General features: G+C 34.5%; 1 protein-coding gene across 1 annotated transcript; it reads left to right on the forward strand.

Annotated features, from left to right (window-relative positions):
- On the forward strand, window positions 1–2,728 carry LOC142626850 (protein indeterminate-domain 14-like). The gene is made up of 3 exons (XM_075800557.1): window positions 1–441; window positions 555–954; window positions 1,663–2,728. The coding sequence occupies exons 1-3, from the start codon at window positions 330–332 to the stop codon at window positions 2,408–2,410; spliced, it is 1,260 nt and encodes a 419-aa protein (XP_075656672.1). The 5' UTR covers window positions 1–329; the 3' UTR covers window positions 2,411–2,728.
- The last annotated feature ends 9,751 nt before the right edge of the window (window positions 2,729–12,479 follow it).

Here is a 12,479-nt window from a genome sequence, read left to right on the forward strand (position 1 = left end):
GAAGGTGAGGGGTCAATGAAACAACAAAGCAAGAAAGCTCAAGGGAGAAAACTAAAAAGCAACAAAAAATAAAAGCTAAAAAGCCTTAAAGCTAAAAGAAAGCTGATTGCAGAAAGCAAGAGCTTTTCTTCACCTCTCTTTCTTTCTCTCTTTCTTTCTTTCTCTCTCTCTCTCTCTCTCTCCACCCATATTCTTTCTTCTAGGAGTAAAGCTGAAAAACCCACTATTCCAACCTCACCAGCTGTACAGGTAGAGAGGTGTAGGGATTGATTGATTTGTGTGTGTGTAGAACTATCCCCACCATATAGTCACAAAAAGCACCCAAATCCATGTTAGACAACAGTGCTTCTTCTGGTGCTCCATCTTCTTCCTCTGATGCATTTGCTTCCCTAGAAAATGGCGTCACTAACAAAAGAAAAAGAAGACCTGCAGGCACACCAGGTAATACTGATTATCAAAAATAACATATATCTTTCTTTCTCAATCTCTGTTATTTTGTGTGTATGTGTGTGTTGCAACAGTCATTAATTACAAATTTTGTTGTTTGCATGCAGATCCAGATGCTGAGGTTGTGTCTCTCTCTCCCAAAACCTTATTGGAATCAGACAGGTATGTGTGTGAGATCTGTAACCAAGGTTTCCAAAGAGACCAGAATTTACAGATGCATAGGAGAAGGCACAAAGTGCCATGGAAATTGCTCAAGAGAGAGACACAAGAGGTGAAGAAGCGAGTGTTTGTGTGCCCAGAGCCTAGCTGCTTGCACCATGACCCCTGTCATGCCCTCGGTGATCTCGTGGGAATAAAAAAACATTTCAGAAGGAAACATAGCAATCACAAGCAGTGGGTGTGTGAGAAATGCTCCAAAGGCTATGCTGTTCAATCTGATTACAAAGCCCATCTCAAAACCTGTGGCACCAGAGGCCATTCTTGTGACTGTGGCCGTGTCTTTTCCAGGTATTTTTCCATGTTTGGTTTTTCCTTTCTTTGGTTGAATAGTTATATTCTTTTTTTGATTGCAAACATTTGTTCAAATTTAGAAAGGGTTTATTGCTTAGGTTGTCATGTTTTATTCATTCAAGCCCTAAAATCCCCATGAGAAAATTATTTCGATGAAGCAAAATCGTAATTTTTCAAGCTTTTTCTAGCTGATATGTTCTTGTTCTTGTTCTTGTTGGGTTTTTCTTTTTCATGGTTCTCATGTATTCTTTTTTATTTATTTAAATGAAAAAAGTTGGAGTACCCCATATGGAAGAATAATTATCTGTGGACATGACCTCATGTCTGCCTGCCCTTGTAAGAGATCTAGGCCAGCCAATAGAAGTTTAAGGACAGTGTATCACTGTTCCCGATGACAGTTTCATAGGCTAAACAAAACCCAATTAGCCATAACATAAAACAGCCAATTTAAACATATAAACAATCAAACATGCCCCATTTGATTTCTTTTGCTTATTTATTAAAATATTCTAAACCTGGTCTTATAATCCATGTTGGGGGTCCTTAATTTTATATTATCTGTTTCTTGTTAACCCTACAAGAAGTTTTCATGACTTCCTTGACATTAAAAGACACTAAGATCAAGCCAAATTATATATCTTGCATATTAATATAAATATATAACCACTTCGAATTATTCCGACTCAAAGTTTGTCTCTTTTGTAGAGTTGAGAGTTTCATTGAGCACCAAGACACTTGCAATGTCCGGCAGTCTAGGCCTGAAATACAGGCACTACAACCAGCCTGCTCATCTAGAACTGCTTCAAGCACAAGCCCATCAAGTGATAATACCAACAATTTTAGCATAGCCCCATTGCCTGGTTTGCCTACACCAAAGCCAACTGAACCTGTTTTCCTAACCTCTGAGCAAAACAATGTTCCTTCCACTTCTAAAGCACAGCAACACAACTTGGAACTTCAACTCCTACCTTCATCAAACGCCCTCTCGTTGAAACTTTCTATAGGCTCATCATGCGATGGTGGTGAGAGGAATGAATCAAATAAGCCTAATTTGGATACAAGTAAGAGACCAATTAGTGAAAACGGTGTGGTTAATGAACAAACATTTGAAGTGACAAGGTTGAAAGATTTTGCAAACGAGGAGCTAAAGTTGGCCATGGCAGAAAGGGCCTACGCCGAGGAAGCTAGGCGAGAAGCAAAGCGTCAAATTGAGATAGCTGAGCTTGACTTTGCAAATGCCAAGAGGATAAGGCAACAAGCGCAGTCTGAGCTTGAAAAGGCTCAGGTTCTGAAGGAGCAAGCTATCAAGAAGATAAGCTCAACCATGTTGCAAATCACTTGCCAAGCTTGCAAGCAACAATTCCATGCATCCACTGTTGTATCACCATCAGATGAGATCTCTCTTGCTGTGAGTTACATGTCCTCAGCTACAACAGAAGGGGAAGGAGAATGAATATACGAAATGACCATGCAACCATGTTTAACAATAAGCTATTATGTCTCTCTTTTAATTAACTCAATATTTTGTACTTAAAGGTGTCTCTTAATCTTTGATTCTTCATGTCTAGATGTTCTTTTTTTTTTTTCTTTTTTTTTTCTCTGTATCAAGTAGGTGTTTTTCAGTCTCTGACCATTTCTCGGGTGTTGATTATTAACATGAGTGTTGTAACCGGTTTTTGTATTAATTTGATACATATCTTCAATTGTTTGAAAGAAAGACAGATGATATTGTTTTGGGTTTTATATAATACATCTTTACATAAAGTACTACATATGAAGGCTCCAAGTGGTTTGAAAAGCACTTTATAATTTTTAGTTAATTAAATGGTATGATACTGCAACCAAAAAAAAAAAGTTCCATTTTTTGTTAATTAATACCTAAATTCTTTAATGTGGATGATGTGATTCTCTCATAATATGTCAAAAGCGTTCATTTCGAGGGCTACCTAAAAAACTATCATTAAACCTCTTAAATATAATGTTAGTTAAAGTTTGATTTGTATATTTTCTTAATGAAAATGGCCCCTATGCCATACAAGTTACCTTTGACTACTAAAATATTGTTTACTTAAACGTCAATTAACATATTATTAATGTACAATGTCCAAATCAGAAGCAGAAAAGAAATGTTTGTTTTTGATATGTGGTTAGAATACATTACAAGTTTTCCCGTGACTATTTGTTTCCATGAAGGGAGTCCATTTAATACATAATTAAAGTACGTAATTACTTCTGAATTACTACCTTAGTGTGGTTGTAGTTTTTCTAGACGGGTTTATGATTCATTTAGCTTTCTAATTGTTTGAACAATTCAAATGGACAAAAGGAAAAGGAAGGTTTTACTGCTATAAACAAAGCATGCAGTCCAGGATGTCAGTTGGCTAAACATGGGGGGCTTTCTTAAGTCATAAGTTTTTGAAATGGATGACATTTACATTATATTTTGTTTATCTCCGAAAGTAAAATTTGCTGGGTTGGGACCATTTCACTACAGAATAGGAAATAGCCACTCAAAGCTGCTGACCTATATTTCAACACAAATTCAATGAGAGAAGGGAGAGAGAGAGAGAGTGTGTAAAAAGAAGGATGGGGGGTCGTTTTCATTGCATTTGTGTTCCTTATAAATGCATATAAAAACACCATGTTTTTCAGTGCCACAGTTGAAATGGTTATGCGCAGGCACTCGTCGCTCTCAACATAAACAACACAAAATTACACACAAATTCATTTCAGAAAGAGCAGTCACTCACTCACTTTTTCAGAATCAGAGGAGGGCGCAGTGTCAGCAATAGAGGACACCGTACCATTTTTATTACATTAATTTAGAGAGGAAAATAACATGGACTCCAGTTGAAGGAAAAAACTCATTTTAGTGTTGATAAATATTAGGATGAAGACACGCACACCGTGTGGGTTTTGCTTATATTTATTTTTTTCTCTTTCACAAAACTAACCAAAGCAAAAGCAAACACAAAGCGAAGTTGCATCAGAATTCTTACTATTTTCTGTTTTCTTTTTTTTGTTTTCTCTCTTTTTGGGACCACTTGCATCTCTTTCCCCACCTTTTAATGCTGCCTTCCTTTTTTTGTCTTGTGGATAGCTATCCATCATTCCATTGCACAAGGTTCTTTTTAAATTTTGTTCTGTTTCTATTTCATTATCTAATGGTTGTAGAATTGTATCGTGGATGTGGATGCATCATAAGGCAACAAAATTTTTTTTTGAAAATTTAAACTCAACTTTATTTTGTCTCATTATGAATTTCTTTTATGCTAATTTATTTTTGAGTAAATTATATCTATCTCCATTCAGATTAAGAAAAATGCTAGAAACCTTCTTTTATTTTCAAAAATAACACTTGTCCATCGAGATTTGTTGGGTATGGATGTGAGTTTCACATAAAATAATAAGCTTAAGTTTTTTTTTGTTAAATGGTATCTCCATATATTATATTAACTACTTAATTAAAGTTTTTCTATGTTAACTCTTCAACAAAGTGTTATCATACCTAATGTGTGAGTGTGACAAGGTGTTCAAGCTTCCTTTTACAAATGGAGCGAAAACAGGTTCTTTTCATAGTTAAAGTATGTAGGGTTGACATGTAGATCCCTTGAATGGTGTATAAGAACCTCATAAATGATAAGATGGTTGTGGAAAATAAGCTCATATGCAAGGGCTCACACATAAGGGCGAAATTATTAGATATGTATATGTAAGTGCAAATCACTTATTCAAGGACTATATTAATTATGAATAAATTTGTAATTATTGTTATATTCTTGTACTATAAATTTGCTTGGATCATTTCAATTTTTTTGGATCATCTCAATGCCTTTTCTTCAGAATCAAGAGCATGCAAAGGGCAACTATAAAATTGCAGGAAAAAAATCAATTAACACTAGGAGTTTCACCATGAAATTGTCATAATGAATCAGAGACCATGCCTGATGAAGTATGAATGAATCATTAATTGTTTGAATCACCCTCCTTTAATTTGTGGCCGTACGGGGAACAAATTTCTTGCCATGTATGCATTTTGCAAAGCCTTTTTCTTTATCTTCTCACTTCAAAGGTTCGTACAGTTGCAAGTATGCAAAGAATTTAGCGTGGTAATTACTAATTAACACTGACAATATAGCTAACATAAATGTTTTGGTACAATGGATCGATAAAAACTACAGAGAAAACATGTTCCTTTTAGACAGAGATCCCTTCAAAAAAAAGAAAAATCAAAATGAGACTGAGATATTCTGCCAAAAAATTAAAAGTGATGAACTGAGATTTTTTACATGGAAAAAGTAAATGTAAATAGAAAACCACAAACTTGACACATCCCAGATGAGGATTACCATTTTAGTTTACTTTTTTCACAGCCAGGTAAAGTTAAAAAGTACTCTCTGCTGTACATTTAATTAAAAATGAGTATATCTTGAAAAAAACAAAGGTAGCCTAGCCTTACGAAAGTTAGGGAAAAAGTGGCTTTGTCTACACGTCCCAATCTTTCATTGAAAGCACAGAAAGAAATCTCTTCCACAAGGAATGCATGAATCAGAAAGGACTATACTGCCCTTCAGGAAGGTAAAGATAAATACAATCTCACACAAATGAAATGAGTGGACAAAAGTATCCCTATCCTTCTCAAATGAGTCAAACCCAATGATGCCTCTACAGTCTACAAGAAACACAAGCAGCAGTGTTTTTTCTGTTTTCACTTTTTTAATTCTTAAAAAATTTCCTAACCGTTGTTTTTTTCCACCAATTCCCCTAATAATACATTGTTTTTCCTTACAATACACAGTACATGACAGACACATTTCACAATAATGTAACAGAAAGAGAACAACCTCAATTTTGTATTTCAGCCAAAAGTACCTATCGAATTTTTGCTGCAAATTTACAATCAGGTTCACCAAATTATAAAGAACTACTGTAATGGTGGAGACGGTTACTAAAGGTGCTGAAGGCTAGTAGGCTACCTCTTTCCATTTTTATTTATTTACTGAGTTTTTCTTATTTATTTACTAAGGTATAGTCTATTCAAAGAACGAAAGAAAGACAAATTCGTTAGGTACTTGTTATCCCATTTACCTATTGTATACAAAAGTGAGACCAAGGAGCACACGAGATAAGAATCTTTTTCTTTTTTCTTTTTTTTTTTCTTTTTTGAGAAAGGAGAGATACTAGAGTTGCCCAGAGAACTCGCCACTACAATATATTTCTTAGTTTTTTTTTTGAGAAATGTTAATAGGTACCGTAGGGTATTTGTTAAGATTTTCCTATATAAGTTACACTTAATAAAAATGAGAAAAAATTATTAAAAGTGTTGTAAAAAAAGATTTAAAAAAAAGTGCTAAAAAATTGTCAAAAATGATAAAAAGTTACAAAAAGTAGACAAAAAGCTGCAAAAAAGTTGTTAATCGGCATCTTATGGTGTCCGTTAATACAACTTTTTTTTAAAAAAAAAATTTGAAATTAAAGATCATTTTCATGGAACTGGTTGAATGAATTATGAATCTGAATTATTAAAAAACAAATTAATGCTCTTTTTGTTGAATATTTTGTGCATTTGTTATTGCTTGGCATAATCTTATAGTTGTTTGAGATTTTCTTTTATGTTATTTGGGATCATTATTAGAGATGTACTAAGAACACAATAAATTGTTATAACATTTTCACAACAATAGAGCTATTAGTCCTTCATATGTCAAAAAAAAAAAAAAAATATATATATATATATATATATATATATTATACTAGGACCCATCACAGTTAAAAATAGGGTATTGTGAAAATATTATGAGATTTTGTTGTATCCACTAAAATTCTCTATTTTTTTAAGGGGATGAACCATTTTCAAGTTAGGATGTTCAATATTCTCTTAGGGTAAATAAAATATTTTAATTTAAAAATAATATATGTATATAAATTGTTTTGCAAGTATAACTTTTTTTTCTTTCTTTTTTTTTTTCTTTTTTTTTTTTGAGTTAGGTGTTCATATCATATGAAGCTGCCATTGCTTGGTTACACAAAAGAGTTCACTTTGTTACATTAAGAGCCACATATTTGATTTCTCTAAATACTTAGACAACTGCTCAATTAGTAAAAGAACATAACAAACTCCTTGAGTAAGTATCGAGTGGCTTAATGGTACAACGAGGAACAAGGAATAATGATAAAGGCTATATGTTTGGGGTCTTTCTGTGGCTGTGACATGCATCATGTTTTAATAAGTTAGCAGCCAGACCCGAATTCTTTTCGGGGTAATCAAGTTTGGTACTCATACTAATGAGTAACTCATCGACCACTACTATTACGTTTTCTTCTAAGCAAAAATACAATAAGGAATATATTATTAAGCTATTATAAAAAAAAGGCTAGACAAATATATTTTGCAATATTAAAATAATATGTTTACCTATGCCTAATTAATATGTTCGGCATTACATCCATGCCAATAAATATTGTATGCAACATCATATAAATATGTATAAATATGTAAGGAGAGTAAGATGTATACATACTTATTTTAGTTGCAAGTAACACACATTTCTCTCTTGGCCAAAACAAACCATGAGGCATGTGCAATATGCCAAGCTCCAAGAACTTAGGATAGTAAGTGTGAAGTGGCGACAATTATATTTGGTAATATTATTCTAGTAACGTTGTTTGTATTTTTTAAAAATACGTGTTGGTGAAAAAGTATATGAAAATACATGTAATATTATTTAAATATTAAAAATATTGTTCAAAATACACTACTAAACAACCCCTAAATCTTTAGAGCATTCTTATCAAGAATGCTAAAAATGCTAAAAGCCAAATTTAACCACCAACACACAAAAATACCCACTACAACAAAGCTTTCAAATGCCAAAAATTTTGACACTTAACTACAGTGAGTTGTTATCTATAACAGCTCATTGTAGCAGTATTGTTAAACTAAAAATTATTTTTTTATTGCAACGGTCTCTTTTTCTCTCTCTTTTTTATTTTTCTCTTTTCTCTCCTCTCTCACTTCCCTCTTCTCTCTTTCCCGTGGCTTCTATTTCTCTCTGTTTCACAGCTTAAGCTCCTCCCTTCCAAGGCTGAACCTCCATGGACAATCTCCACAAGCACGCCACCACTCACCACCACTGGTGTGCTATTGCAGGCAACCAAAAATAAAACATATACTCCAAAAAAAATGTAGTAGTGCAAGTAAGGATCATTCCTACAAAGAGTATCTAGCCTAGTTTTATGCTATGTGAACAATGATAGGGGGGGTTGAGTATAACAAAAACAATTTTAAGAAAAACAATTAAGGAACAACTCAAATTAAAATATCGAAATCAATCAAATTAACAAACTTTGGTCTAAGTCAACATCCACCATCGAAATTTTACAACTGATCATCGATGCAAGTATATATCAATTCACACTTTGAATATTCACTGTTAGAACTATTTTCCTATATCTCCTTAGTCGCAGTTAATTAGAAAACAAGCGATCTTATAAACCCTAACTACTAAACAAACCAAGACAAGCACTAAAGGTTTAATCTAGTAGTAGCCTTAAGAATTAGAGAGATCGATGAAACTAAACAACACAAGCACAAGCGGTTGTATTTACTTTAGTCGAGCGTTCTTCCTAAGATCTAATAATTTCTTACGCAACAAATTATTAAATCTTTGTTGCTTCACAAATTAGAGAGATTAAACAATTACAGATTTGATATCTAACCTAGCAGTAGATTGCAACGAATAATAAACTAGTAGGCTTTCTAATAATTAAACGAGACAATCATGAAAATAGGCACATAAGAACATTCGATATTCAAAGCATAAATTGAACAATAAAAACAAATTAGATCTCACAGTTTTATTGATTCCGAAGCTTCTGTTTCCTTCGTCCAAGAATAAAAGTTTTAGCCACGTAGGGCCATGACAGAAACTCGAAGGAGAAAATTAGAGAAGAGGGAAGAGAGAGGCGTGTGTCCAATCTAATTTCTCCTCCCCCTTTTACACGTTAATTCCCCATTTCTCAAGCCTACAAAATCTCCTAAAAATATTCTAAATAGTAATATCCAAATCTGACTAATTAAGGAAAAATATTAAAACTAAAACAAAGTCCTAATATAACTAGGAAAGTGGGGTTTTTTTAGCTGGAATTTTCGTGCATCAGATCTGGAAGCTTCCGAAAATAAATCGCATCAGATCCGCGTATTAGAATTGCAGGCTAAGGAATGTTCCAGAACGTCATCAGTGCAGGTGCAGCAACTTCAAACCTGATTTCGACCTTGATTCAGCCAGTATCTCTCAAAACTCAAAACATGAAAGTTGTAGAACTTTGTCTTAGCATTCCATAGCATCTTGAATCATCTCAATCGGAGCTCTGATGAGAGAGTTATGCCCAGATTACGAAGCAATATCAAAGCTGTCTAGAATCGCCCAATTAGATATGTTTTGCACTTAACGCCTCTATTTGCATCCTAAATCAAAATATAAGAATAACTAGTACATTTAGGCACCAAATAATTATAAAAGACTAAACATTAAGGGAAAAAAATATGACAATTTGCATTCTCATCAACCACCTTCACCATGAGAATCTCAAGGCTGAACTCTCTCTTCTGTCAAGCTCTTTCTATTTTCCTTCTTGTTTTTTTTTTTTTTTCTTGGCTCCCTATTTGGTCAGTGGGTTTGGGAATTGAAAAATGAGATTTATATATATGAGTTTGGTTGTTAAGGTTTGAAAATAAGGGATTTTAGTTTGGATTTGTGTTTGATTTCAAAGTGGGTTGAGTTTGTGATTTGGTTTTGGTTTTGGTTTTTTTTTTTTTTTGTGATTTTAGTGGTTGGGGATTGAGGTTGTGGGTGATGATGGCTGTGGCAGTGGGTGTGGGCAGTGGCGGCTGGTGGCAATGGGTGTGGGCAGTAGCAGGGGTTGGGTTTTGCAGTGGGTTTCGGTGGGCAGTGGTAGTGGGTTGGGTATCAATGGGTTTCAGTGGTGGTTGTGGTTGTGGGTTGGGTTGGGTTGCGTTGGGTTTTGCAGTGGGTTTCAGTTTGTTTCACGGTGGGTGTCAATGGATTTCAGTATATTTTGCAATAGATTTTGGTGGGCAGTGATAGTGAGTTTGGGTGGGTAGCGTCAGTGGGTTGGGTTTCTGATGGTGATGGTGGCTTGGGTTTTTTGATGATGGCGGTGGCTGTGAGTGGTGCCTTGGGTGTTTTTTTGTTTAGGAGAAGAGATACACAGAGAAAGAGAGAGGAAGAGATGTAAAGAATTAAAAAAAGAATAAAGAAATTATATTTTAATGAAGTGGTAAAAAATATAAAAGCTTTGATGTTTGGTATATTATAAAGTTGGATGTTAAAATAAATAAAGTAGTAATAGGAGGAGAACATGGTGGGGCTTGGCAATTTTTTCCCTAGGCTCACCAAAACTCAATTTCTCCAAATTGAGGAGAAAATAAGAAGGAAAAGAATGCAAAGGAGAAGTATGTTTGGTTTAGAGGGAAAATGGGATAAAAAAAATGGTGGGGATTGGCAATTTTTCCCCAAGACCACCAAAACTTAATCTCTCCAAATTCAGGAGAAAATATGAAGGAAAAGAAGAACTGCTCCTTGCTGTTTCAAATAAAATCACCCCAGCATCAATGTTCATTTTTTGAACGTTATCTTTTCCTGCCATTTGTCTTTTTTTTTTTTTTTTTTTAAATGTTGTCTCATTTGTTTCTCTTTTTATTTACATTTTTTTGGAGCTCAACTGTTTTTTTTTCCTCATAATTTTTGGTTTTTTTCTAAATTAAAAAAAAAAAAAAAAAAACTGGTTTGGGTTCTTGATTTTTTTTTTTTTTGGTGCTCTTTTCTTTTTAAAAAAAATTAAATAAAGTGTCCATCTATACACAAATAAACAAGAAACCATAAAAAAAAAAAAGTTAGAAAATAATTAAATAGAACAATATAAAAATAACGATGAAATAATGATAATGATGTTCAAACAATATTATAACAATTTCTGATTATATAAAAACTGTAAGTGCACAATTGCACCTGGACCCAAGAACAGTTATGGGCTCAGGCCCAATGAGCCTTAAACAATACGAATTTGTAGAGTGTGGGCTTTAAACCTAGGTTAGAAGTGTGTGGGGATTAAATGACAAACTAAAGATTGCCAGTACCTGGAAACAACAAGGAATAATGTAAGTAGGCCTCCTCGGATGTAAGCCGAGAGCTGTTCTTATATTATATCTCTCTCTTTGTCTTTTTTCTTTTTAGGTTACAAAAAGTTCCGTCCACTTTCTGTTCCCTGTTTTTCTTAAACACTCCTCTTTTTAATACTTTATACACGTGTTGCCCCAACTCCTCCCTTAGCCTAGATATTTCTTTTCTTAGTGCCTTTGAACAGTAACTAGAAGTTTCCCTTCCACTGTTCAAGTGTCACTTCCCCATTAATGCGGCCAGGATGGTAGGTGCAGGGCCTTTAATGTGGAGGTAGCAGCCTTTACCTTTGACATTTTTCCCACATCAGTGCTTCTAGGACATTCAAGGGTTCACCTCCTTTAACCATTGGTCTTGACCGTGTCATTCCCTAACCTTTACCATGAAGTCCCGGGTTCTCTGGTGTCAGTACGAGGGGAAAAGCATCCTCGGCTGGATCTTCGTATCCTCGGCTTATGGGCCGACCCGTAATACTAACAGGCCCTAAACCCAAGAGCAGGTCGGCCTTCCTTAGCATGACCCATCGGCCCATATTCTCATCAAGGTATCCTTACTCCCCACAAAAACATTATGTTCTTTTCCAAATGTATTTTTATAGAATTGACTAACAATACTTACTGCAATTATCTTCACAGAAAAAGTTTTTCAAAAAACTAAAATTGTTAAATCCTAGTTAAAATTAATTGAAAAAGTTCTACTCTAAAGTTATAACCTTAGCCCTTAGCCCTTTAGCCCTTAGGTTTCAAATTATATTGAGTCCAACATTGCCCCCATATCTTTTCTTCTCTAAGCAGTATGGTCATTGATTCAGCCAAGCTTAGGGACTAGCTTGATCATGTCCTCAATTCTCCTTAAGTCTACGCTTCTGGTCACATGGCACCAAACCACTATGGCATCATCATATACATTCACTAATGACAAATCAAATGTCACCTCACATTCACATACCCCATAAAAAAATAAAAAAATAAAGAAATAAAAAGAAAAGGGAAAAAATGCTACCTCACATAAAGGTTGGGTCGAGCTCGAGCCATATACACGTATTATTAATGTATGCTCATATAGTGTGCTCGAACAATTTGATATTTAAATCTTATAAACGTTAACTCCATCAAGCTGGGTTTTAGATGACATGCAACCAAGTCGGGCTCGTGAACCAACAACAAAGTTGGGCTTATGACTCGCAGACTAAATTGGGTTAAAAGCCCCACATTTATTCACTCCACATGACCCATAGCTATGTGGGTTAGACAACCTGACCTTAGTGAGGCTTCATCGCCCACAAAATATTAAACCAATGAAATTGGGTCCTACCGTGTGTGT

This window comes from Castanea sativa, chromosome 3 (genome assembly GCF_040712315.1).
Source record: "Castanea sativa cultivar Marrone di Chiusa Pesio chromosome 3, ASM4071231v1".
NCBI lineage: Eukaryota > Viridiplantae > Streptophyta > Magnoliopsida > Fagales > Fagaceae > Castanea > Castanea sativa.

Coding starts and splice junctions, on each gene's coding strand:
- LOC142626850 (XM_075800557.1), top strand. CDS start 330: ATGTTAGACAACAGTGCTTCTTCTGGTGCTCCATCTTCTTCCTCTGAT. Junction 442..554: donor AAGACCTGCAGGCACACCAG/GTAATACTGATT, acceptor GTTTGCATGCAG/ATCCAGATGCTGAGGTTGTG. Junction 955..1,662: donor TGTGGCCGTGTCTTTTCCAG/GTATTTTTCCAT, acceptor TCTCTTTTGTAG/AGTTGAGAGTTTCATTGAGC.